Source organism: Otolemur garnettii, unplaced genomic scaffold (assembly GCF_000181295.1).
Source record: "Otolemur garnettii isolate 467f Iridium unplaced genomic scaffold, OtoGar3 scaffold00059, whole genome shotgun sequence".
Classification (NCBI taxonomy): domain Eukaryota; kingdom Metazoa; phylum Chordata; class Mammalia; order Primates; family Galagidae; genus Otolemur; species Otolemur garnettii.
The window spans coordinates 6,461,515-6,487,877 of NW_003852454.1; the positions used below are offsets into that span (position 1 = coordinate 6,461,515).

At 51.0% G+C, this 26,363-nt stretch overlaps 1 protein-coding gene across 1 annotated transcript in view; it reads left to right on the forward strand.

The window, feature by feature from the left end:
* GLI2 (GLI family zinc finger 2) overlaps positions 1 to 26,363 on the forward strand; it is a 172,824-nt gene that overhangs the window by 112,238 nt on the left and 34,223 nt on the right. The window contains 1 exon segment of the mRNA XM_012806881.1: positions 4,183 to 4,288. Coding sequence (XP_012662335.1) covers positions 4,183 to 4,288 — 106 coding nt within the window.

The following is a 26,363-nucleotide window of genomic DNA, read 5'->3' on the forward strand; positions in this document are numbered from 1 at the left end:
TTTTTTTTTTTTAACAAAAGAGCCCACAATGAGAACAATGTGTGCAAGGGTCTCATTTGGTGTGTCACAGGAAGGCATCTTGTGTTCTTTCTGTCTGTTTTCATGTCCCTCGGGTGCTGCTGAGGCCTCTGGATGGAGTGATTTCTTACAGGAGTTTGGGAGTGGAATTTCCTCCTCCACAGCTCTGAGCAAAGGTTTTCAGCAACTCATGTGGGGATGGCCCATGCTGGTTTGATAGGGTCCCAGGACCTCAGAAGAGTCAGGGTCAGTCTTCAACCCTCAGGCCACGTAGGGGAAGAGTTGTGTGTGGTTATGTGTTGGTGCCACCCCGCTACACCTGGGCACAGGCATTGGAGCTGGAGGGCTGAGTGGAGTTAGAAGGGCCCCTGGGCCAGTGAGTTAGACATACTAGGCCATAAAGATGAACTGGCACCTGTGCCCCAAGCTCCTGAAGCCTCTGGATGTCTCTGGCTGGAATAGGCATGGTCCATTTCCTGTGAAGCCTATGACCATTCACAGACAGCAGAATTATGCTGGTAGGAGGGGCCCTGTGAGCTCCTGTAATCCCTGCTGTAGAGAAGAGTAATGTGAGACTGGGGAGGGGACATAATTTCTCCCAAGTCCTGTGGCCACCTAGTGACAGAGCCAGTCTGGGATTCCTGGAGGATGTGTGCCACTGTCCCACACCACCGCTGAGGACCTCTCAGAGGCTTCCCAGGCTGCTCAGAAACAAATCCCGAGGTCCTTCCTGCAGCCAGCACAGTCTGAAGGACCTGCTCTCTCTCTCTCCACCAGCCCTCGGCCCTCTGCTGTAGTCTGGTTAATTTTCATGCTGACATCACTGCATTCCATCACATACCACACACATATACATGTAAACCCTTAGAACACACATGCACACACAGCTTGTACTCACGGTGCATACAGATATAACCACATACAGCATATATCACACATGTATACATACATTAATACATATACACATATAAGTATATGTACCACATATATAAGCATGCTACACATGCCACACATATACCCCCATACACAACACACGTACACACACATAAATCACACAGAACACATACACTACACACGTGTACACATACCACATACTGTACAGACATGCCACATGAGCTTACCCCATGTGCACATCTATGCACATGCACCACACACACCATGTCTACACACACCACACATGATGCATACCCCCACACAAAGCTTGGTCCTGTGGGGCAGCAGAGGCAGGCTCATGCTGCCTCTACCTTGGGTTTGCCTGGTAAACTCCAAAGTTCATCCTGTCTTTAAACCTGGCTGAAGTTGCCTGAATCATGAATCCTAAGAGAGTATCTCAGCTCACAGATGTGGGGAGGGGGTCGGGGTGGCCTGTGCTCTGACAGCATTAGGGCCCCCTCCTCAGCCTCCATAAGAAAGCCCAGGGTGCTGGGGGGTGGCCCATGGGAAAAGCCAGCATTTAGGCTGCTTCCTGGGGTGCTCAGCCTGGAGCCTGTGCAGGTCAGAACCAGTCTTACTGCTGGTGACGGCAGCAATCACTAATATTTGGAGTCCCCCAAGTCCATAATCACACTATAAATTCACCATCCATAGAGCTTGGGACAAATTGCTCATTGGAAGCCCCAGGAAGGGTGGAGGCCAAGCACTGCCTGGTACTGACCCAGGAGCATTTAAATCTTCGCAGCACCATTCAGGTAGCAAATTATTCATTTCAAATGAACAACTGCAGCTTCAGCTTGCTGTGACGACCTAGGAATTGGTATTTAAGAGGTGCTCACAGCACAGTGAGTTTGTTACTACAGTATGGCAGGGACAGGATTCGTTTGGGCTGGATGTGGGGCCAGCCATCCATAGCCTTGAATTCTCTTGGCTCTGTCATTTTTCAGTGCTGTGACTTTGGTCAAGGCCTAAGTCACCATTGGCCTTTATCTATTTTCTCATCTGTGAAATGGGCACAGTTGCTTCAAGGAGTTTGTTGATATGCAGGGATATGTTCAAAACTACACAGAAACAAACCATTTTAATGTTGGTAGCAATACTGCAATCAGGTCTGCCTGGTCATTTTTTAAAAACACCCCTTTCCTACCCATTTGGGAAAGTGAACCCGATTTCCCTGCTATCCGCTGGGGGTTTAGGAAAGCACAGTTGTCCCAGGTCTGTAATCACCACCAGTAATCAGCCTGGCTGAGTGCTTCCTACCTGCACAGGCTCCAGGCTGAGCATCTCTATGTGAACTTTTTATATCTCCACAGCAGCCATGTAGGTAGCTCATTATCCGACACAGATGGAGACTCACAGAGGTCAAGAAACTTGCTCAAAGTCAGACAGCTGGTGATTGATCTCTGAACCCCAGAGACCACCGGCCTCCAGAGCACCTGGTGGTCCTGTCACAGCTGCTGAGCCATAGCCACATACACAGGCTCCCCTGTTCAGGGACAGGGCCTCTGGGAGCGGGTGGTCTTCCCGGTAGTCAGTGGCTCTGGAAGTGAGAGCTGGGCCAGAGTCCTGACCCACGTGCCTGCTGTTGTGTCTGTGGTTGGCTCCTCTTTGATTCAGAGTTAGGCATTTTGACTAACACAGGGTGAGACAATTTGCTTTCTTTTTTCTCAGTCCCTGAGGAATATGCTAGTATTATCATAGAATTATTAAAGATAAGATTTCAGAAGAAAAGTTTCCTCCTGTTAAAAATCCATTGTATTCAACATAGGTGTCCATTGACAGATAGGTGGACAAACAAGATGTGATATATACACACAAAGAATGGGTATTATTCAGCCTTAAAAAGAAAGGAAATTCTGACACATGCTACCTGGATGAACCTTGAGGATGGTATGCTGTGTGAAATCAGTCAGTCACAAAAAGGGCAAATATTACATGCTCCTACTTGTGCGAAATACCTAGAATAGGAAATTCACAGAGACCCAGGTAGAAAGGTGGTTGCCAGGGGAGAGGCTTGAGAGGGGAGGGGGAGTTAGTGTTTAATTGGTGCAGCTTCAGTTCTGGAGATGATGGTGTGATGGTTATACAACGTGATTGTACTTAATCCTGCTCAGCTGTGCATGTAAAAGTGGTTAAAATAGTAAATTTTCTGTGTTATTTACCACAATGAAGAAAAGAAAGAATGCATAGTGTTTATAGTACCAGGTTGGAATCAGTTTGCACAGAGACAGCACGTTATTTTCATGCCTTTTTGTTATGATAGCCCTAGCAGTAAGCTGACCTGTACATATGTAAAACAAATCCCTTCAAACTTCTTTAAATTATTCAGAAATCCGGGGACTCAGCCTTGCTTCCCTCCCGCTGGCCTGTGGCCTTCAGACTGAGTAAGAGGTTAGCTGAGAAATCTCCACTGTTTAACCCTTTTCCCTACTTTTTAAAGAGCCTTGTTTTCCTAAAGCCTATAATTACATTTGCCTCCAGGATACCTAGGAATTTTTTTTAATAAACAAAGAGCATCCTACAATTATCATGATGATTTGTTGAGGGCAGACCAAGTTCAGACAGGAGGATGACTCAGCTCTGGAAACTGATGCTCACGTGTTGGCGTTTTGAATCCTGGGGGCACCCGCCAACACTGGTGGGGTCAGTGATTACTATTAAGAGCTGGAGAATCAGTCCATCTGCATAGAAGTCCTCTTGAGATTGCCAACAAGATGGGGCAGGCCGTGTGGGGGGATTTGGCCTTCTGAGGCTGGCTGCACCATCAGAGTGGACCATGCCTTTGCAGATGGTTTCAGGTAAATATTTCCAGCCTGTGCACTGCCGCATCCCGATGCCACAGCCTGGTGCTGCTGGAGCCACACACAGCCAAGGCCAGGATGGGCAGAAGCTGGCAGAGTTGGAACCTGTCGCTCTATCAGCCCTGATTTGCGTCTGATCCCAGATTCATGGCCCTGCCTGTAATCTCCCCGAGTTCAAAGAGCGCTTAGCTGCTTGTCTTTGTCAAGAGCGCAGTTGGGGATCTTTTATGTGGAAGTTGTAGGATTCTCAGGCGGACTTTGATTATTTATTCATCCCTCTTCGTGGGTGTGTGATAGCACGGGCATCGTGGAGCCCCTTGTCCTGGCTGCTCTTGCTGTGAAATTCATTGAGCTCTAAAGCACTTTGAAAATTGCTTTTTGAGGGAGGGGAAAAGTTTGTGAAGTCCTGTTTCTCTCTCCCCCTCCACAGTGCCACAGCACCTCTTGCCACCGTTCCATGCACCCTTCCCGATTGACATGCGACACCAGGAGGGAAGGTACCATTACGAGCCTCACTCTGTCCACGGTGTGCACGGGTAAGTCCTGCCCTCTGCTCTCTGCTCCTAGCGTGTGGCCACCTGTCATCAGGAGGCCAGGCTGGTGGCTTCAGCCACCCCTACCTCCTCTATCTTGGCAGGGTTCCTGATCTGCATTGTCCTGAGTGGGCATCCATCTTTGCCACCTATGAGTGCACAGACATGGGACCCCGTGCAAGCGTGTGGGTGGGTGGCACATGGACACCAGCTACCCCTCCCACCCCAGCTCCTTACCCACGTCACCACTTCTAAGGCTTCAGGCTTCCATGGTGTGCCAGACCTGCTTTGAGGCTTTTTATCCATCCATGTCTAAGGATCCTCTATAACAGGTTCTCAACCTTCCTAATGCCATGAGCCTTTAATACAGTTCCTGTGGGTCACGACCCACAGGTTGAGAACCACTGCTCTATAAGTAAGCTGACCTTGTTCAAGCTTTTGGAGACAGTGAAAGTGGGTGCTCTGAAATATGCTGACACAACTCATGCCTAAGGTCACCCTAGGACAAGCTCACAGTGATGCTTTGGGGTCTCTTTCTGTTCTCTGCTTTGAGGCCCTCAGGAGTGTCTCCTCCCGCTAACCTTGTCCACTTCATTCCCAGCCTCCCAGCCTATGGCAGGTGTTAGTTTTCTTGGTCTTTATGACTGAAGGCTCAGCCCCATCCAGTCTCCTTCCGGGAGAGAGGACTCTACCTTCTCACCACCCTCTGCTGCTCCCCATTCCTGCCTCCAGTGGACCTTTTGTGAAGGATTGGCTGGCCCAGGGCCCCTCCTGCCCAGCACCTTCATCCTCACACCCGACCAACACCCCTCTGTCCATACCAAGCTGCTGCCCGCTGCCTCTGTGCCTCACCCCTGCATCCTGCCTCAGCTAAGGAGTCACCTCCCCCTGTGGCACTGTGGGGGCTACGCTGAGTGGGGGCATCTGCTCCAGATTCACACAGAATTAGCTGTTTCCATACCTGCCTCCCGCAGGCTTTGAGTTCCTTCTCATTTCTGTATCTTCAGCAGCTGACACTGGTAGGTGCACGGTTGGTGTTTGCTGAGACAAGAGCCCATTCCCTGAACTCCACCTGCTGGAGATAGACCCTGCCACCCCTCCCATCTCCTGTCCCAAGTGAAGCTAATGACACTGAGCTCTCACTGTGCCCAAAGCATCTTGCCTGAGAAGTGTCCTGTTCTGGGACACCCATGTCCTCCCCAAGACATAGCAAACCTGAGACTTTTATTGTCTTCTTAAAAATATGTTTTTGCTTTTTAATGTTTTACCTTGAGAGGATTTTAGATGTATAAAACCAGTTGTGAATGTCATAAATGATCTCCTGTGTAACCTTCACCCAGCTCCTCCAGTGTTCACAAAGACTGATGTAATGCTGTTAACTAGACTACAAACCTTATCGAAATTTGGTCAGTTGTCTGCCTATGTCTCTGTTTTCCTGGTTCAGGATCTGGTTCTGGATCCCACACTGAAATTTGATTATCATGCCTCCATAATCATCTTTAATCTTAGACAGCTCCTTAATCTCTGTCTTTCGTGACCCTGATAGTTTTATAGACTACTGGCTAGTTCCTGTATGAAATGGTTTAGATTTGCCTAATGTTGCTTTGTATTGACATTCAGTTGATGAAGTTTGGGACAAATACCCTGAAAGTGCCATCATGCCCTTCCCAAGCATCCTATTGGGAGGCGCAGGATGTCTATACTTTTCAGCGCTGGGAGTGCTGACTGCTCGGTGTCTGCTGGACCCACCACTTTAATGTTGCACCTTTTGTAGCTAATTAGCATCTTGTGGGGTAATTCTTTGAGAATTTGGTACCGTGCTATTTCTCATCATGTTTTCACATGCTAACTTAAACATCCATTGATAGTTTTTGCAAGAAATAGTAACAACATGTTTGCCAAACGCAGACTTTCTATTTCCATCCGTCCACATTTGCTGGTTGGAATCCACTGTAAGGAAGAGCTGTGCCCTCCCATGTTTCCTGATTACTTATTGATCTCCACAGGGATGCATGGTTATTCATGTTATCTTATAGATTATACTCTATTGTCATTACCTCTCATTGTGTTGTTAAAACTGTCCCAGATATGGCCATTGGTAGTCCCTTTGAGTTGTCTTCTGTGTCCTTTTGACACGTTGGTAACTTTTCATTTTATTTCAGTACGGGTACCTGGTTCTCATGTGACTAGGATGTGCTACAGCAGCCTTATTAGGTCTGCCTGGTGGATGATGGGATGGTGTTTGCCCTCTGCTCACTTGCACAGTCCTCTACCTGCAAGACAGCAGGCTCTGCCACGTTCACTTATTTGGAATTAGTTGAGTCACCCCCAGATTGCTCAGTTGATGTCATCTGAGAATCTCAGGAGTATCAGGGAGCTCAGTCGCTGTTTGGAAGGGGGTTGGTGCTCCTGATTTCCTGTTTGTGACATATGTTTGGTTGACTCAGTGACATGGTTCCTGGACCCATGTGGACCCCCCCCCCCCCGACATGTGGGGAATGCTGAGAGCTCTGTGCAGAGAGAATCCACACAGGTGTGTCTTTCTGCAGGTGTATGTCCTGGCTGACAACTCCCTACACACCTAGGGGCAACACCAAAAGTGTAAGAGGACCCCGGCATGGATGCCACCGTTCCTTACTGTAAATGACCTTGTGATACAGCCCTGCCATGAGCACATCATGTGTTTCCTATCATTCAATCTCCTCAACAACCCCAGAAGACAATTATTTTGTGTCTTCCCCATATTATAATTTTTTTAATTGTTTTTCTTTTTATTCCCTATATTACAGATGGAAAAACTAAGGTTAGATTACTAACCCTCAAGGTCATCCAATTAGGGAGTAAGATAGTTAGAAATCAAATTAGGTGGCGGCGCCTGTGGCTCAAAGGAGTAGGGTACCCGGAGGTAGCAGGTTCAAACTCAGCCCTGGCCAAAAACTGCAAAAAAAAGAAATCAAATTAGGGCCCCCCGACCCAGGCCCTCAGCTACATGTTGGCCCTTTTCTTAGGGTATAAGTAGGAGCCACAGGTCCCTCTGTGAGGTCCAGCTGACACCTTCCTGTCCGTACATATAGCCCTTTTTTAAGGTACTGCTCCTGGTCACAGGTTCCCAGAATCTCTGGCCCAGTAGCATCAGCATTCCAAGGAGCCTGTTAGGAATAATATAGGTCCTCAGGCCCCACCTAGACAGCTGAGTCAGAGACTCTGGGAGTGGGCCACTGTCTGTATTTGACATACCATCTGGGTGATGTTCCTGTAGACTTAGGCTGGAGCGCTCCAGGTATAACCAGAGGCCCATCACTGACCGAGAGGACCTCTCAGGGCCACCCCTCCATGGGCAGATAGTGAGCCCTGGACCCAGAAGTGGCCTGAGTTGCTCCCAGCCTGTGCCATTCACAAGCCCTGGGTTGGGCCTGCTTCCCTTCTGGCCAGTGAGGGGGGTGGGGTGTGCAAAGCATGTAGGGAAGTGGGCTGTGGATGCCAGCAGCCTGTGAGACAGCCTCACTCCTCACTGGGCGCGCAGCTCTCACCTGAAAGGCAGTGTACTCATTTCATTTGCTGCTGTCACAAATTGCTACAAACTTAGTGGCTTAAAATAGTACAGATTTATTCTTATATAGTTCTGGAGGCTGGAAATCTAAAGTAGGTCTTATGGGGTTAAGGCCAAGGTGTTGGCAGGGCTGGTGACTTCTGGGGGCTCCAGGAGAGAATCTTTTCTTTAGATTTTTCTAGTTTCAGGAATGCCGCCTGCATTCCTTGGCTTACAGCCTCAACCTCACACCACCACACCTTTCCTCTCATGCTTCTGCTCTCACAGCACCTTCCTCGTGCATGGTAGCTTTCTCCCTCTGCCTGTCTCCTGGAGAGATGCGTGTGATTGGGTTCAGGGCCCTCCTGGATAACCCAGGCTTGTCTCCCCCACCCCAATATCTTTAATGTAATCACATCTACAAATTACTTTTTTCCACAGAAGTTAACATTTATAAGTTCCAGGGATATGGACATTTTTAGGGGTCATTACCCAGGTCAGTTGTCATCACCAAGTCCCAGTGGGGTGGCTGGTGTCCCTCAGTAGAATGTGATAAAGCTTGTCAGTGTAGGACATTTTTGGGTTATGAACAAGATAGGTTTTGTAAGTTTGTTCTTAAGTTGAATTTGTATGTAAGTTGGAGCAGGTCCACTTACCTATTACCTGTAATAGCCCCCTTTCATAAGTGTAAGTCGCAGGTTGGTTGGATGTTTGTAGCTTGGAGACTGCCTGTAATCTGCCCGGGTCTGTGCAGGGTGGGTGCAGCCTGGAGCCTGGTGTGCTCTATTAGTCCATCCTCCTGGTTGTCCTTGCTGGGTTTCATCCTGCAGATGCAGACACTGAGGCCCAGAGAGGCACAAGGACCACCATACATTGTCCTCGTGAGGTGAAGGGCTAAAAGGACCAGGTTCTTGGGTGCACATCCCCTCCCCAACCAAGGAGGGACTAGGCTGGTTAAAGCCCCACAATGGGCAGCAGCACAGTGTTCCCAGAGTCGCCCCCCAATCCAGCTGGAGTGGACTTTAGCAGCTTCACATTATCCTTGGGACAGTCGGTTCCTATTTAGGGCAAAGGGGGACAATGGTTGGCCCTGAGCTCCAGAAAGCCCACCCCTCACCTTTTCTCACAGTGCCTCAGCTGGGAACTAGGACAAAGCCTAGAGAAAAACAGCCCCATGGCTCTGGCTTCTGTGATTAATGTGGTCAGAGCCTGGTGGAGCACCCTGATCCATCAAGCCGGTGTTGTAGCCTGATCTTTCTTGCTGGCACCAAATGTATCTAATTACACAAATGTTGCACAGCAAATGAGGTGCAGTGTCATCTCTTGTCAGCAGAGTCTGAGCCTCTGCCTGCTGCTCTGAGTTGGTGACCCACTCACGGATGCACCTGCCGCTCTGTCCTCGCACTTGCTGGGCTCCACTGATCAGGCATCTAGGACCCTCCTTTGCAGGATGCCACACCCAGTGCATGAAGGCCGTAGGGGGGCTCCCCTGCATTCTCTCATTCTGCCCTCCTCTCCAGCCATCACTCAAGAGCCTGCCGTTATTGGGTCTCAGCCTAGGAGGCTGCCTTGAACCCAGCACCAAATCCACTAGCTATGACAGACATCGGTTTTCTCATCTGTGGAGCAGACACATCTACTGAGTCATTTTGAGAAGGAAATAAGGTAATGTGAGGAAAGCATCTAGAACAATTCAGAACCATCCAATAGACATTTGCATCCATTATCACTGTTGTTCTCTTGTCTGCCTATTTAAGAAGAGGGCCCATGGCAGGCTGAGGGCCCCGGGTGGCAGAGGCAGGCCACAGCATATCCTCAGATGAGGAGACTGCCCTTGGCATAGGCAGATGAGAAGTAGGGCTAAAGAAGAACTCTTGGGGGAAGAAAGGGAAGTTATCTTTCTTTTCCCCAGTTGAGGATTTCTTCCACTGGATGACTAGGAGCAGGAGGGAGCGATCAGTTTTATTTTCAGGTAACTGTAGGAACAGTTAAGGGTGGATGGGAGAAAGTGGGGGACCATGGTGAGGACACCCACCAGAGCTGCCAGAGTGGCCCTGGGCAGGTGGGGAGCAGGACCAGGGCTGACCACCCCTCTAGAATGGCAGTTCCAGATCTGGGAGGCAGAGGTGTGGAGCTTAGCTATCCAGGAAGGCTTCCTCACAGACACCCAACCAGAGCTGCAGGGCGACCTTTCCCAGTCACCGTAAGGTACAAACCCTTGGCAGGGCTTGACGTAGCTTGCTACTGCTCACACGTTTCGGGAAGAGGAAACAGCCCGCCCATGGACTCCTGCTGCAGCTTCTTTGGTCTGGGGGTTGTTATTGCTGGTCCGGGGTGGGGGGCAGTTTCTCTTGCAACCTCTGTGAGGACATCCTCCTGAGTCTCCAGGAGCCCACAGGACGGTGAGGAGAGAAGGCCTCTGTGAAGATGGCCACACTCTCCCGTATTCTCTGCAGACTCTTGTGTAACTAACAGGAAGAGAAGCACTTTGGACCCCCTTTGGGACCCAGCAAACTGGAATAGGCTCACCAGGGTGTCATGGAGAACTGAGCTGAGGTGTGGCATGGCAGGGTCCCTTAGCTACAGCTCCCATTTCCTTGGTGTCACACCAAGCCTGGTCACATGCATGAGTCGCAGCTGCGTTGGGCCACGATTAGCGTGTGCTCTGGCGGGGCAGGTAGAAGTTCCTGCTCCCAGTTCAGGAGGCTGGGCTCAGCCTTCCACTCCCTGTGTTGCTTATGGGGCTTTTCTAGCCCTGCCCTGCCCTGCCCTACCCTGGGGCTTCGGAGAGAACCAGTTTCAGCTGCTTCCCACCTAGAAGGGCTTATAGAACCTGTCCCCATGCAGCAGTCTGCAAACCTGGCTGCAGATCTGAACAAATGGGGTGTCTTCAAGGTGCACGTTTCTAGGCCCTGACCCCAGAAGTTCAGGTTCTTTCAGTCTAGGGTAAAACCTGGGGGTCTGCTTATTTACAAGTATCTGTAGGCCAAAGTTTAGGGACCACTGCCGGCCACCCAGCTTGTTTGACATCTGGGAAAGCAGGCCCAGTGCTGCTCGTTGGCCTTCTGATGTCACAGGGCCAGCAGGTTGTAGAGCCTTTTCTTTCACTGATAACACCTTTACCTCTAAAACATAGGGTTTTAAAAATCCCCTGGGTCCTTTTGATAATGCATTGGCAATTGAGTCCCTCCAAGTTGACCTCAACCTGTTCATAGTCTCAGTTTACAGAAAGCAGTGAGTGCATGGGGTGGAAACAGCCACAGATCTCCACAGGGAGGGTCATGCTGTCATCTGTCCTCCTGCCTGGCACTGTACCGGACCTCTGACATCCATGACCCACCCTGTAGCCCTCCTTCCCAGGATTCTGGACCTGACCACTGCTAATTGCTCCCTGCAGATCACTCAATCTGCATTGCCTTGGCAGTCACCACCCAAGGCCAACCTTCACAGAAAAGGAGAGAGGAGGGGGCTCTTTAAGGGACAGATGGCTCGGGTCTATAGCTATCAACTCATGTAAAGCAAACATACCAGCCCAAGTACTTCAGGGAAGGAGAGGGAGTGCCAGCTGGTGGGTGTGGGGACCTCGCCTCCTCATCCTCTGTACACTTGGTCACGCAAAGCACACATTACCCAGAGGCCCTGAGAGAGCCGTTAGGAGTATCTGGATCCCCGCTCTGTCCCGCAACTGCATATTAATAGGGACATTTAGCCCCCGTGTTGGTGTGGCTTCTCTTAAGAAAGTAGTTTCTTTGCTGTTGCTGGGGTGAGCTCATGAACTTTCCAGTCTGTGGGGATTTGAAGATGGCTTTCTCCAAGGTCAGTGTTCCATAAAGACTGTCCCGGTTCATCGTGAGATTAATAAACACAGCAGGCTGCTCCTCCTGTGACTCACCGCGTCTGCCTAGGCCCTGATGAGTGTCCTCAGCCACTTACTGAAGGAAGTGAGTGGGGTAGAAACAAATCTGGGTATTTTCTTCTTGATTCTTGGCACAGCACCCCATGTTCACAATTCAGGGAGGATTGTCTTTGTTTGTGTTTCATGAAGAACCTTCTCCTCCCTCAGCAAACATGCCCATTTCTTTCCAGAGCCTAGAGGAAGGAGGAGATTTCCAAGGGGCATTTCCTCCTGCTACCTGGGATAGGATGTTGGGTAGACCCAGGGACCTGCTAGGCCCTTGTCGAGGCCTCCCCACTGGGGTCCATGCTACCCTCCTGTCTCCATGGAGCTCTTCCTTAAGACCCACTGTGGCTGACCACCTCCTCAGAAGTCTGAAATAGATGGGGAAAATAGGAAGCACAGAAGCCCTGGTACTTTGTAGGACGGTGGCTGAGGACAGAGTGACAAATAGATGTAGAAGCTTCGCTCACTGTGATGTGAATGGCCCTTAGAGACCCCATCAGGCAGGTCCCCACTGTGGGGTTCAGAGGTCAGATAGCAAGAGCCAGTGCCCAGCCCTCTCTGATGTACTCCCAGTTGATAAATGCAGAAAACCAGGCACGGGAAGGCCGACTGCCTTTCCAGTGACACACGCCTAGTCAGTAGCACAGCTGGGGTTTGAACTTGGGAATTTGAAATGTGACTCCTGTTCCCCATTGCTAAAGTCTCCCCTGGCTCTGAGAGCTTCAGATTCCCAAAGCCAGGAACTCTCACTTGGCTGCGTGGGACAGACAGCTCATTTATAATGGAATCTGGCCTGTAAAAGTTTAATGAGGAACGTGTCTGATAAGATGGTCTGGTCTTTGATCTTTGCAGAACGCCAACCTCTCACAGAAGAGCTGCTGCCTGGCTCTTCTGAGCTTTGGAGGGAGCCGGTGTGGTCAGCTCAGAGCAGGGCAGGAGGAGGGGCGGATTGCAGGAAGGGAGGCAAATCTGGATGTACAGAACCAAGGTGTGTCTGCTGCAGAGGAGGGCACGCAGGAAGAGGCCATGCAGAAAGGTCCTACAGGTTCCCAAGCAGCCAAGTGAGAGTTCCTGGCTTTGGGAATCTGACTTTCTGGTGCCTCTTCTGTCCTTCAGAGGCCCCCCATTGTCGTGAGCATTTCCTATCTGCACCCACAGGATACGGGCAGATGTTCACATACCACCTGTGCCGCTTACCTCCTGTATGCCCTTGAACTGGCTGCTTGGCCTCCATAGGCCTCAATTTTCCCATCTCTAAAATGGGAATATAATAGTACCCCGTGTGGAATTGTGGCAAGGACTAGAAAATGAATGCGTAAAAAGCATGTAGAGCCATGTGTGGGGCAGAATAAGTGCCAGAAAACCCTTGCTCTTGTCACTGCCATGCTGACACCAGCAGCAGTCTCATGTTTCATTCCAGGCATGCTGCAGGGTCTGGCTGATGGTGTCACTCTCAGTCCTCCCGACACCTAGAGAGTGGGTGATATTCTTCTCAATTTATAGAGGAGAAAAGTGGAGATTCCCAGAATTAGGAGGTTCTAGGATCTAAGAGCTTCCCAAGATCACAGGCCTGAGCTCTTCCCTGTACCCTGATGGTCCTCAGAGAGGAAGGAGATTTCATGACAGTTCCCAGGGCTTTGGTGTATTATCCCTTTGTTTAGAGGCTGTTCCCAGTGTCCATGACATGCATTCATTCTGCCTAATTCATTGTTGCTAGATTTATCTGTATGGCAAGTGATGTCATTTGTGGTCACTGTTGCCAGCCAGTGTCAACATGTGTTGAGGGAACGTGTGAGGGAACATGTGACCCCTGCCCCTGGGTCATTGCTGCTGCTCTTGAGCCTCTGTCACTGCAGCCAGCGTGGCAGCATTGACTGCATGCCCCTGTGCCCACCAAGAAGAAACGTATTGGGCACGAGGGGAGCCCTCTCCTCCCCTCTGCTCCTTGCAGGATCTGCACTTCCACACGTGCATTTGGCCTGTCCTGAGCCAAGCAGCAAAAGTTCAGAGGTGCTTAACTCAGTTGGGAGCATGTCCTTGGTGCCCATTCGCCTGAAGACACCTACCCAGTGCCTGTGACATGCCAGTTGCATGCCAGGGATTGGAGACACTGGCCCGAAGAGGGATAGTCATGCTGTTTACATGGACCTCACAGTGGGGCAAGGGAGGGGACAAAAATTGGGCCACTACAGGGTGGTAAGCTGTAAGCAGGATAGGGGAGGTAGGGAGCCCAGAGCACCAGGAAACCAGGAACAGAAAGTGTTTATCTGTAGGAGGCACAGAGACCTGCCTGTGTCCCCCACCCCAGCCAGCCCCAGCCCATCAGGGCACCACCACCTTGTTGGGGTTGTCCTTGTTCTAATGTGGAACATCCTCTCCCAGGCAGACACCAGCAGGAGCCTTTTCAAAGCACACACTAATGGACTCAAAAGCTCGGTCAAAATCAGTAGCACACCCATCTCTAAGAGTTTTATCTCAGCTATTCAAGATTATCCATCTAATGTTGACAGGCATCCAGGAAAGGAAATTCCACACACCACTCTGGCAGGCGAGGCCAGAGTTGAAGAATTCTCAGTGTGGAGAAGTATCTCCCTATGCAGCCCCCCAACCACCCACCACTTCTCTCACTGCTTCCCCCCCCCCTCCGCCCTGGCCCCTAGCTAAATGCTCCTTACACTGAAGGTTTCTCCACAGAAGGAGGGACTTTGCTCGGCACCTCCCCCCACCCCAAACCACATGTTTCATTCTCTTATTCCCACTCATGGCATTAAAGCTTAAAACCTTAACTTTCTGGAAGATTCAGCTCAGCAATGCTTGGCGTAGGGCAGCTCCTATTATAGACAAAGGCCCCCACATACCCAGAGGTTAACCAGTGCTGCAGGTCACCCAGAGAGGACCTGATCCAGACTGGCTCCCCCAGGGCCTCTTTCCCAGACCCGGCTACTACGTTCCTGGCCCCAGCGACCACGTAGAGCAAACCCAAGGTCCCCACCCTGGCTCTGAGCTCACTTTGCTAGGAAAAAAAAAGTCTTATCTTTTTCCCTCTTCTACGCTTTTTGATTTTTATGTTTGCAAAAGCTGATAACCTTCCTATCTGTCTGCTCCGAGGGGGAGACTCTGATAAAGAGTAGGCCAGTGAATTAACCGCTGTTGACTGTGTGGCTAGATTGTAACCAAGTCCATCTGTATGGCCTCTTTTGTAGGCACAATTTTATAACCTAATTTCCCTACCAAAACATCAGCGTTTACTTAGTAAGAAATCTGCTCTTTGTCAAGTGAGAACAGTGATTTCTTTATTACAGCTCTGCTCAGGGAGTGACAGCTGAAAGCTGGTGCTTGGCTGGGTCTGCTGGAGTGTCCGGGTCTGTAATGAGACGGGGTGAGCGCAGGGTTGAGTGGATGGGATGTGTATACAGATGTGTGTTTGTCCCACAGCAGGCCGGTGAGACGGCCAGGGCTGGCTGAGAGGGAGCCAGGGCGACAGATAGATGCTGCAGCTAAAAGGGCCTGCTGGGTGGTCAGGGAGATGACCACTGAGCCGTAGACACTTTCCAGTGGCCACTGCACCCCCACCCCCACCCCAGAATCTCCATGTATTCAGCCAACTTCTAACCAGAGGCTAGCTTCCACCCAGCCATCCTTAAAAAAAAATTGGTCTTATTAACTATTAAAGACATGCAAAAGAATAACAAAAGCATGATTAAGATATCCAAGTAATTATGACACACACCCTCATCCCCTGCCCAGCCTAAAGACTGGTGACGTGCCAAAGTTCCAGGTCCCATGTGCTCACCTCTCTCTTTCTCTCTCCTCCTGGGTCCTCCATTCTCTGAGATTTGGAGTTTATCATCCCCTCACATCTATGGGAATTTTACCCTAAGAATATATTTAGTTTTGTGCTGTTCAGCTTTATATAAATGGAATCTCTGCAGATATATTCTCTGGGAACTTGCTTTCACAGTCTGCTGCACCTGCCAGGGATTCACCCCTTAACGCATGGGCCTCTTGATTCATTTATTCTCACTGCTCTGAAGCAGTCTGTGTTGATGGACATTTGGGATGTGTCTATGTTTTTGCTAATGTGAACATCACTGTTAGAACACTCTTGTATCATCCTCTGGGCTCCCCACATCACGGGTGGAGTCTTTAAAGTAAATGTATGTCTGGGAATGGAATGGCTGAGTCATGGGGCATTCACGTTTTAACCCTCTCAGACTTTGCCTGACTTTTGCCAGGTGATTTTTGCCAACACTCACTCCTACCAGCAGAGTTTGAGAGCTTGGCTTGCTCCATGTCCTTGTCACCAAGGTGATGTTCTCAGCAGTTTTAATTTTTGCCAAAATGACTATCTCCCTATCATTCTAATTTTATATCTCCCTTTTTCCTAATAAAGCCAAGTGTTCTTCCTTAGGTTTATTGCCCACTGTTTCCCCCCAAATGTCTGTGTAGCTACTTTGTCTATTTTTCTATGGGGTTGTCTTTTCCCCATTCATTAGAAGTAAGAAGTTTGCACACTAAGGCTTCTCATTCTGCAGTTAGTAATGTGTGTTGCTCACCTTTTCCCAGCGTGCGCCTGGCCTGTGCACTCTCTCATTGGCAAGTCTGGGGGAAGAGAAGTCCTATTGTACAGTAAGTCAAGTAGGTTACTGACAATTCCCACCTTCAGCCTTGGGAATGTAGTGGCTATTCCTCCATCCACCCTGCCCTTGTGCAGCTGTTCTTCTGTCTCTGAACACCAGGCCAGTATACTCACCTCTTCCTTTCCATTTTCTTTGCAGAATCTGGGCCCAGCTCAGATGCTGCCTCCTGTAGGAAGCCCTCTCAGATCGTACCAGGATAAATTCTTTTCTTCTCACCCCTCCTCCTACTTCAGCACTTTGTGCTGTTTGCAGAATATAATTAGTGTTCAGTCTCCCTCTGTGGCCCCCATAGGTCCCCACATAGTGATTGGGCCAAGGCACCAATGTGAACTGTGGGATTGGGGGGTCTGTGATTTCCTGAGCTCGTGTCTGGACCCACACAGCAGTAGTACCCTGACAGCATTTTCATCACAATGTGCTCATGAATGCTCGTAAACTCTGCTGACATCTGTGCACGTGTGGGCTAAGGGTACGTCAGGGCCACACCTCTGATGCAACACTTGTGAACTGGTTTTCCAACAACCTGCCCTCTGTGTGTTTGTGTGTGTCGAGGGTGGGGTGGGGGTCCTGGCAGAGTTTTGCTCAGACCCCCAGCTCCCACCTGATGCCATCGCAGGCCAGTGCTCAGTGAGCATCAGCTAACGGAGGGAAGAATGTGTGGGCACAGGTACCAATCAATGAATGGCTGGACGCTGCAGCCCCCAGCTCCTGTTTACAGAACGCTTACATGGACCCACAGGGAGTGCCACCTGACAAAGGCAATGGACTGGGCTGCAGTTTGGCAGGGTGCAGTTCTCCAGTAATTTCTAAAAGAGTTTGCCATATACCTCTTTAAAAATATAAATGCCCTTAGTACGTTTTGGAAAGGATTTGATTTCTGGAACTTTTTAAATGCATGTATCAGAAACGTGGTAAATAAGCTTGCCAATGAACAGTTTCACATACAGAATAAAACAAAAAACACAGCAAAACCAAAACCAACAAACAAATCCCTTGGAGAGATCAAATTCCATGCAGAGGAGCTTTCTGGAACTGTTTCTATTTGCTGGTGGAGTCTAGGGTAGCAGGCACTGGCCTTGCTCTCAGGAGGCCCAGCCAGTGTGAGCAGACATATGCCCACCCTGCCCACACTGTCCTGGCATTAAAAAATCCAAGTTTTTGGAGGAAGAGATGCAAGGTCAGGCTTTGGGGACTTGGCTCCCTTTCTAGCAGGTCCGTGGCCCCAGAGAACACCCACCAAGTGTTTCTGAAAGAGCCGGTGCCTGGTCCTGAGCAGCTCAGCAATAGCTGAAGGGTCCCAACCTCCCCACTTCCAAGCTCTGTTGACCCCACCCTGTGGCCTTGTGATCCTGGTGGGTGGCAGGCATCTTGGCCCACAGGCAGGGCTGGTGCACACAGGCCAGAGGTCCCCGGGGCAGGCGGAGTTGGCATGTTGGGGCTATGTGCCAGGTGGATTCCGACTATGGGGAGTCAGTGACTGTGTAATCCGGACGGCGGGTGGGAACTCACGCTCCAGAGCCCCATGAGCACAGGAGGTGGAACACAGGGCTCAGACACTTTCCTTTGTCAACAGCACCCCAGCCTAGAGTGGGGTCCCATTTCCTGCCAGCCTGCTATGGAGGGAGTGCCTACTGGGACCTGGGTTATTTCAAGCAATAACATAGGAGGCCTGCTGAGAGTTCACAGTCTCAGGAGAAAGGTGGTGATAAGGATGACTTCAAGCCAGCTCAGTGTCCTTTCATGCTCTATTAGTTGCCTGGGGCTGCTGTAACAAGCTACCACAAACTCAGTGGCTTCAAACCACCAAGTTTATTCTCTCACAGTTCTGGAAGTCACAAGTCCAAAATCAGCATCACTGGGCTGAAATCAAGATTCGGGAGGGCTGTGCTCCTTCAGAGGCTCCAGAGGAGACTCCGTCCTTGCCTCTCCCGGCTCTTGGAACTGCCAGCAGTCCTCAGCTTGTGGCCACATCACTGTTATCTCCACCCTCTTGTCAGGTAGCCTTCTGATCGTCTGTGTTAATCTCCCTCTGCGCTCCTAATGCCGGGCCCTCCTGTTAATCCATGCCTTCCTCTTCTTGGAGCCCCTCCTTAATCATATCCACCTAGTCCCTTTTCCCACATGAGGTCACGTTCTAAGGCCTTGGAGATTAAGATGTGGCTATATCTCTGGGATCCATCATCAACCTCACTCATATGCCTTCCCTCTGCTCCTCAGGACAGATTTGTAAGATCACCATTAAAACTGTTCTTTGCAGATGAAGAATCAGGTTCAGAGAGGGCACCCAGTTTGCTCCCAGCCACGCAGTTAGGAGTGTGCTGAGCTGGGCTGAGCTGGGTCTCGGTTTTCGGCTTTAGTATCTGCTCTTTTTTCACACCCCCCGCTTTATTCATTCATCCATTTATTCGTTCATTCAGCAGACACATACTGAGCATGCTACCTGCCCTTAGTGGGCACAGGGCCAGGTGTTGGGCAAGTGGTTTGGAAAGAATCAGACTGGGCACCTGCCTCTGGGGCTGTCCATCCCACTAGAGACAGGCTGCATGCCAGCTCATGACTGAGGGAACATCCTCAGTATCGAAGAAAGAAGCCACTTTCCACTAGAGCATCTCAGGAGGGTCCTGACCTTGACTTGGGGCTGGGCAGCATCTTGGGGAAGGGGCTTCTGAGCTGGCACCTCTGGGAAGAGAACAGGGCTTCCCTGGAAGAAGGGATGCAGAGGAGAAGGGCACAGCTGAGGGCACGGGCATGGCCTATGCCCAGGTCTAGAGAGTGGCTCATAGGGCGTGAAGGGAGAGCAGGTCCTGCTCCACAGGGGACTGTAGTCTCTCCCTTGCCATCACTGGAGGCTGTAGTCACCCAAGAGGCAGGCAGGAGGTGAGGTTCTTAACCCTTAGACCAGTCTGGGGTACCTGCTACTGCCTCTGGCCTTGCCATGGCCATGCCAGCATCACTGTGGGCTTCAGTAGAGCAGCCATCTGTGAAAAAGGACACAAAGGACCCAGTGCCTGCCTGTTTCTAGCCTCACTGAGCAGCACAGGGGATCTCTGAACAAGGCATCTCTGGGATGCCAGGGTGGGCTCCCCCTTCCCACTCTTGAGTCCCAAGGGGGAGAACATGCCTTGGGTGTCTTGAGCCACATCCCAGTGAGTCAGCCTCCCCAGCTCTGCATTGTTCAGCTTCCCCAAGCAGGCGCTGTGGGTGGGGTGCGGGGCCCCAATCCCTGCACTTCCTTCCCTTTCCCTCACCACGTTATTCCTGCCCCAGGCCTCAGCTCAGCTGTGCTGTGGGTCAGAGGCCCTCTGCCTTCCTGTCAATGCCTTACTCATCCTTCTCACCCAACGGAAGCCACACGCCCTCTAGGTAACTATCATGGTAGTTTCAGCCTCCAGGGACGGTGCTCCCTCTAGGGCTCCAGCTTGCTCAATCAGGCCCAGCTGTTTTGGTGCTAAGTTACATGGCCACACAGGGTTCTCTTCACTTTGGCCTCTCCTTTTGTTTCCTACCAAAAATCTTGTGCCAGCATGTGGGGAAGGGACCTAGGACCTGATGTCAGGATGTGACATCCTGGATACTCTTCTGGATACTCTGGCAATGGTGAGCACTGCCTGAGTGCCGGCGGAGTACCTGGTGCTCCATGAATACTGTGCTCCCAACTCACAGCCACCCCATCCTGCAGGCTGGGGACACTGAGGCTCAGAGCAGATGTACCAAGGCCACAGCAGTGGCAGAGCCACAGTTTGGACCCGTATCTGTCAGCCTTCAAAGTGCAGGTTCTGACTGCCAGTGCAGGTGGCCCCCTCCACCTGTACCCCCACTCTCAGAGCCAGCACGGGGACCAGCCAGTGTGTCCTCTACAAAGGGGCCACCACACTGGAGGATGGAGACAGTGAGAAGGGCAAGCAGAAGGCCGTGTCTTGGCAGACCGTTAGCAATGCCAATCTGCTCAGTCTGATTCCCACGCCAGCTCAGCCACTTGGACAAGTCATGTGACTTCCCTGTACCTCAGTTTCTTGGTCTATAAAATGGAGACAATGAATGTATCTTACTGACTCGCTGGATGTGTTGTACACGGGAGGGGTTCAGCAGACATTGACAACGTTGTCGGCAATAGCAGCTTCCCTGTGTAGTGTCCATGGTCCGGTTACACCGTGGTTCACTTTGCCCACTCTCCCCTTTTTCTTCTTCCCTGCTTTTCTCCCTGCAGCACCATGGCTGACCTTTGGGCATGGTCCTGAAATCTTCTGTCCAGAGGCTCTGCCTGGGATCCCCCACTAGGGAGGGAGGGAAAAAGAAGGATCCTACTAAAAAGAGGCCTTTCCTGGCCCAGTACCCAGCCTCCCTGGGATGAGGACCCAATCCCAGTCAGCAGGCCAGAATTGACATCAGGAGGAGGCATCTTCCCCTGCATTAGACCAGCCTGCACACATACGGCAGGGAAGGGCTTCAGTTCTACCTATGCAGCGCCCTGCCCTGACACAGAAGGACTCAGCAGCGACGGCCTAGGAACCTCTACTCCAGCCCTGCAGGCAAGGAAGACAGGCCAAAGCAGCCACCCAGGTATGCCTGCAGACTGCCAGCTTGGGGTCAGCCTCTGTGCTGTGAGAGGTTGTATATATATGTGCCTTCCTAGGCCTCAGCAGTTCATAAGACAGAAAAACTCAGACACAAACAAACATCTTGGCTAACATAACTGGAAATAACCAAGGGTGCTAGCTTTCGGCAAAGGGCCTCAATCAAGAAAACAGGTCTTCGCTTCTCAGCTCTGGTGTTCTCTGTATCATCTTTATTCTTGGGCTCTCCCCGCAGGCCGCTGTGGCCCTATGCTTACATCCCACCAGCTTAGCAACTCCTGTGGACTCTCTCCCAAAGTTCCAGCCAAAGCTACTATCTTGAGCACATGCCCATCCCTGAATGGGTCACGGCATTAGAGATATGAAATGCTCCGATTATCTGGGCCTGGGTCACATGTCCTCCTGCCCAGAGCAGAAGAAGGGAAGTAGGTACAGTGTAGTCCCAGCCCAAAGCATTCTGTGGCCTGTGCCATGCCCCTAGGGTGACCTTCCCACACAGCTTCATGCCCCAGCCTTCCTTTGTACATGCTGCTTTCTTTGTTTCTAATACTTTAGCCACATCAACTCCTATGTATCCCTCAGGCTGCAGCCCAAGAGTTGCCTCTGCTGAGAAGCCTTGCTCTACACTGCCAGGCGGAGTTAAGGAATTGCTCCTCTGCCGGAGCCCCTACCTCACTGCCCTGTGCTTATGTGATCATGAGTCTGCTTCTTCCACCTGGCTCTGAGCTCCCCACAGGTCCCTGGGCCCAGAGCAAGTACTTAGGACAGCCTTGTGGGGAGTATGATCAGATGCAAGAATCAACTGGCAGAATTTGGCTCAGATGAGGTCTGAAGTGGACTGAGGGAGAGAAGGCAATGCGTAAGAGCAGTGTCCAAGTGGAGTAGCTTGCAGGAGGACTGGCTCTGTCATCTGGTTGATAGTGGCCCCAGGAATACGTGAGGGCACAAGTGTATCAACGATGTAGGAGACTGGGCCATGTTTTAAACTGAGCTCCTGCCACTGGTGGCTCCTCCTATCCTGAAGGCCTTCTCCTTGAGTCTGTCCAGCCACCAGAATTCAAGGCTTAGACCAAGGTCAGGCCCCTCAGAACAGAGGTGTGGAAAAGGGAAGAAGAAAAGGAGGTGCCTCTGGGGATCAGCCTAAAGTGTTGGCTCAGATGTCACTAGCAGTCGCCATTCCTGGCAAGATCCCCTTGGCACGGTTGTCTGTTCACCAGCATTGGGGACACCCAGCACTCTTGGAACTCTCAGCAGGGTCCTGGGGGAGAAGGAACAAGCATCCAAGAAGGAGCAGCTCTGGCCCTGCAGGACCTGCTGTGTAGGTTGGAGAAGTCGGTGTGATTTGGGGGCTGCTGGGAGTCCCCCAAGTGCATTGATGACATTTGGAATTCTGCCATGGGAGACCTATTCCTTTGGCTTTGTTTGATCTGAAATGATGATCTCTTAGAACATTTGTACTCCTAGGTCCTCTCCAGTCATTCAAAGCACAATGGGAGGAAGAGGTTCCTGTTGCCTCTCAATGGGGTGATGATGGGGTGACACAAGTGATAGAGACAGAAAAGGGAGCTGAAACCAAGTGGGATAGGGTAAGGGAAAGCTGTCCCATTCTCAGGTGTTTCTCCCACCCTGGGCCTTGCTCATAAAGGACCACAGCTATCAAGAGTACCTGCTTCTCTCCTGAGGGCACAAGCAGCACAGGGTTGAGCCCAGACAACCTGCTATCTGAGTGATCTTGGCCAATGGACCTAGCCTATCTGGGTGTGTTGTTGTGTGTAAAATGGGCATAACATGCCTATTTGGTGAATTTTTTATTTGGATTCAAAGAGGAAATATATGCATGTGGTTCCTGTTGGCTGGCACACTGTCATCCTATCTTGAGATGCCGGGATCACAGCTGTGATCTAAGTGGCCCTGTGCCAAGGGGACATCTCAGGAGGATCCTGGGGGAAGTGACTGGACAGTCATCTATAGCTGTGTTGGCTGATGGGGCTGTTCTTTTAGGTTCTGGGTGCCCAGGTCAGCCCACACTCTGCATCCCAAGTTGACTTGTTGCTGGGAAGGGAAGGGAATCTCCACCGTGTGCCCAGCACTGGCCTTTTTGTGCTGCCCTGTTGAAGCACCAGAGAGGTCCTGGCTGAGACTACACAGCTAAGTGGGGACATTAGTGTTAGCAAGGGTTAACTAGTGCTCTTGAAGGGGAGGAGGTTGCACAGATGCATGGTCCTGCCCCACGCCTTCCAGGTCCTGGGTCCTCCTAAATAGCCTCCAAACTCCAGTCCTGCTCTGTGCATGTCAAGAAAAGCATTTAGCTCTGCCTCTACCCTGGGGACTCTGCAGCCCAGGTCTCCCCTTCCAGGCCTGGCTCCAGCAGCCTTCCTTGGCACTGGGGAAGAGCAAGGTTGTTCTGCGCACCTTTAGTCAGGGCTATTGTTGGGAATTGACCTGTCTCTCCAGCTGTCCCCTGTTGAGTCTGTTCCAAGCTCCCTGCCTAACCATACCAAGGCAACAGGGAGTCCTGAGAAGCAGGCAGGCCCCAGGTGAGGAAACAGTCTCCTGGGAGTGAGACCTCCCTGGGCAGACTCCTATTTGCCACCTCCCAGCTGCTGAGTGTGGAAGAGAGAGTCCCCATCTATATGCAGTGTCCTTGTGGTTTAGTGCAGTTGTTGATGTGGGGGTTTTCACATATCCACCTGGGGTGCATGTAGCCAGTGCTTCCAGCCAGACCCCTCTGTGCAGAGCTCCTAGAACCTTCCCCCTCCAGGGCCTGAGAAAGGAAGAGGGTGCCCTGAGGGAATGCAGGCTCCCTGAATCCCTTGGTGACACTGCAAGCTGGGAAAGGGGGGTGAGTTCACATTTCTCCCAACAGCAGCAACTGCACTGTGCAGGTAGAGTCCTGTGTGCCTTCGTGTGGAGACTCAGGCCCTACCTCCCAAGGCTGAAGGAGGGTCCAGCCTCCAGACAGCGGTGTGCATGTTACCATGATGACACTTCACTCCACGTCTTCTCCAGTAAGGCTTATCTAGCTAGTAAAATCTGGGTCACCTTGGACAAACAGGGACTGCTGTGTGGGCTCAATGTGTTGCTTGAAATCCCCATGTGATGACCAGATGTCCCTGGGGGCCTCCACTGTGGCCCAATAGGTGACCCTGGTTCCAGGGCGGCTGGTATTCCTGGGGCCTGGAGAAGCCAATTAGGGCAGCCAGCTTCAATGACTACAAGCTACTGTGACCTCAAACCCAGGCCAGCATCCTGCAGGCTCTGGGCTCCTGCAGGCTCTGGGCTCCTGCCCTGCTGAGGTTTCCTGGGGAGGATCAAGGAGTCCAGAGATAGGAGACCCTCAGAGAGGGCTCTCTGCCTCTCACTGAATCATGCTTACACTGCCTCCAGAACTTGTGTCCTTCTACCTCAGTTCTGTCCCCAGGAGCCATACAGAGATGATTTTCTCTCTGAGTCTTCTTATCACAAAACATCTGTCCTGTGGCAGGATCCTGCTGCAGTTACATGCCAGAGCCAGCAGGACCTACCCTTGGCGAGAGGGTGCATCACTCTGGTTCTGTATTTTTTTCTCCCAAGTACACATAGCAGCCCCTGCCCAAAGTAAAGCCCTCTCTTAGCCTCCATACTAATGCAGTTCCCTTGAAGGTGGATGCCTGTGAGAGCATCCTGAGCTTGTGACTCGTGGCTTATCCTGCTGGTTCCCCTCACCCCTGGCACCCGGCTTAGGTCTTGGCAGACCTGAAGATACCAATGAGCATCTGCAGGGCTAAGTATGTGGATGTGCCTTGGACACACCCTGCATCCAGGCAGAGCCCCATAACCCTGGGAGATGGCCCTGTCAACCTGAGACCATAATGGAGCACTCTGGGGTAGCGGAGAGGGTATCTTATGACAGAAGAGGTTTCAGGGAGGGTGTCACCAAGGGGTCCCCTGCTGGGCTGAAGGGAGGTAATTGGCCAACAAGGCACAAGGTGCAGAGAGGCCAGGAATTGGCACTGGTGAAATACAGAAGCGTGGATATGGCCAGGCAGGTTCAAGGGCTCTGCATGTCCAGGACGATCACATCTGCCAAAGCTGGAAAACCACGTAGCAAGGCTATTTCCAGGCCCAGGGGAGCAGCCTCCCAGGGGAAGTTTGTGAGACCAGATGTGAAGACACCTGGATGTCACCTGTGTAGGTCCCACTTTTCATGCACTATTAAACATAATTAGTAATTACCTCTGTTTGAACAGCCAATGGACAAATCGTTTCCTCCCTGAAATAACCAGTTCTAACAGTGCCCTTTCACACACCCAACATCGGTCCAGGGAGAAGAGTTTGGGGGCCTCCCAGATGTATCTGGATTTACCCCAGACTGTGGTATTACTGATGCTCTAATCACACCTTTCCTTTCTTGACCGGCTACTATGTCTCACACTTAGTTTGGGGGACTCTCATCCTCATGGCAATTGTATGAAATAGACACTATTACCCTCATTTTATAGATGAGGAAACTAAGGCGTGGGGAGGTTAAATTACTTGCTCAGCGTGATTCAGCTGGGATCCTAACCCAGGTGTATCTGGTTCTAACACCTGCTCTTTTTCTTTGCATGACATCAAATCATGAAGAGTTGGAAATGAAATCTTGGTAAATTTGGTTGCCAGTGACTTAGTTGTGGTCTCACAGCTGCTTACCCATGAAGTCTGATCCACCATTAATGAGTGAGTTTCGGAGTAGATGATCTTGAAAACACCCCTGCAGCTGCTTTAGAGCCCCACAGCCGGCAGGCCTGCTGCGAGCAGAACAGGGGAGCAGAACAAGGGGAAACAGGGTGGGCCCCCGGCCACACCAGCCCAGGCCAGAGGGATCAAACCAGCTGCACCCTGGACTGTGGGAAGGGGAACTCTGTTAGCATTAGAAAGAATTCTATCAAAGGAGAGCTAGAACGATATTCCAAAATTTTAGTTACCGCTCACCAATTTCAAAACTATCCTGAATCCTGATCTTTCCCTTCATGGCTCATCCTGTGGCTGAGTGGGTCATGCCAGTGATTGTCCAACGAAAGCCAAAAATCCTACAGTTGCAGGGCATCTCCCGGCTCCTCTCTTTTTCACATCCTGTTAGAATATGAGCAATTTGTGTCTGCCCCGGTATCATGTTTTTGTGCTCTGTTTTTTATACATTTCCAGCATGTTACACCTGTGCCCAGCCCTGAGGAGACTCTGGGGAAGCCGGAGTGCACTTGGACTTGTACTCCAGCAAATCTGGTAATGGGTTTAGATTCCCATTGTCAGTCTGGGCCTGGTGGGGCTGCCTGCATGCAGCTTGCAGTCTACACTCACTGGCTAATGCTTGAAAGTTCAGACTTGAGTTTATAGGTGACCAAGAGATGTTGGCATACATGTTGAATAAAAGTGCACTGCAGATTATTCTGGGAAGTCTTCACATGTGAGTCAA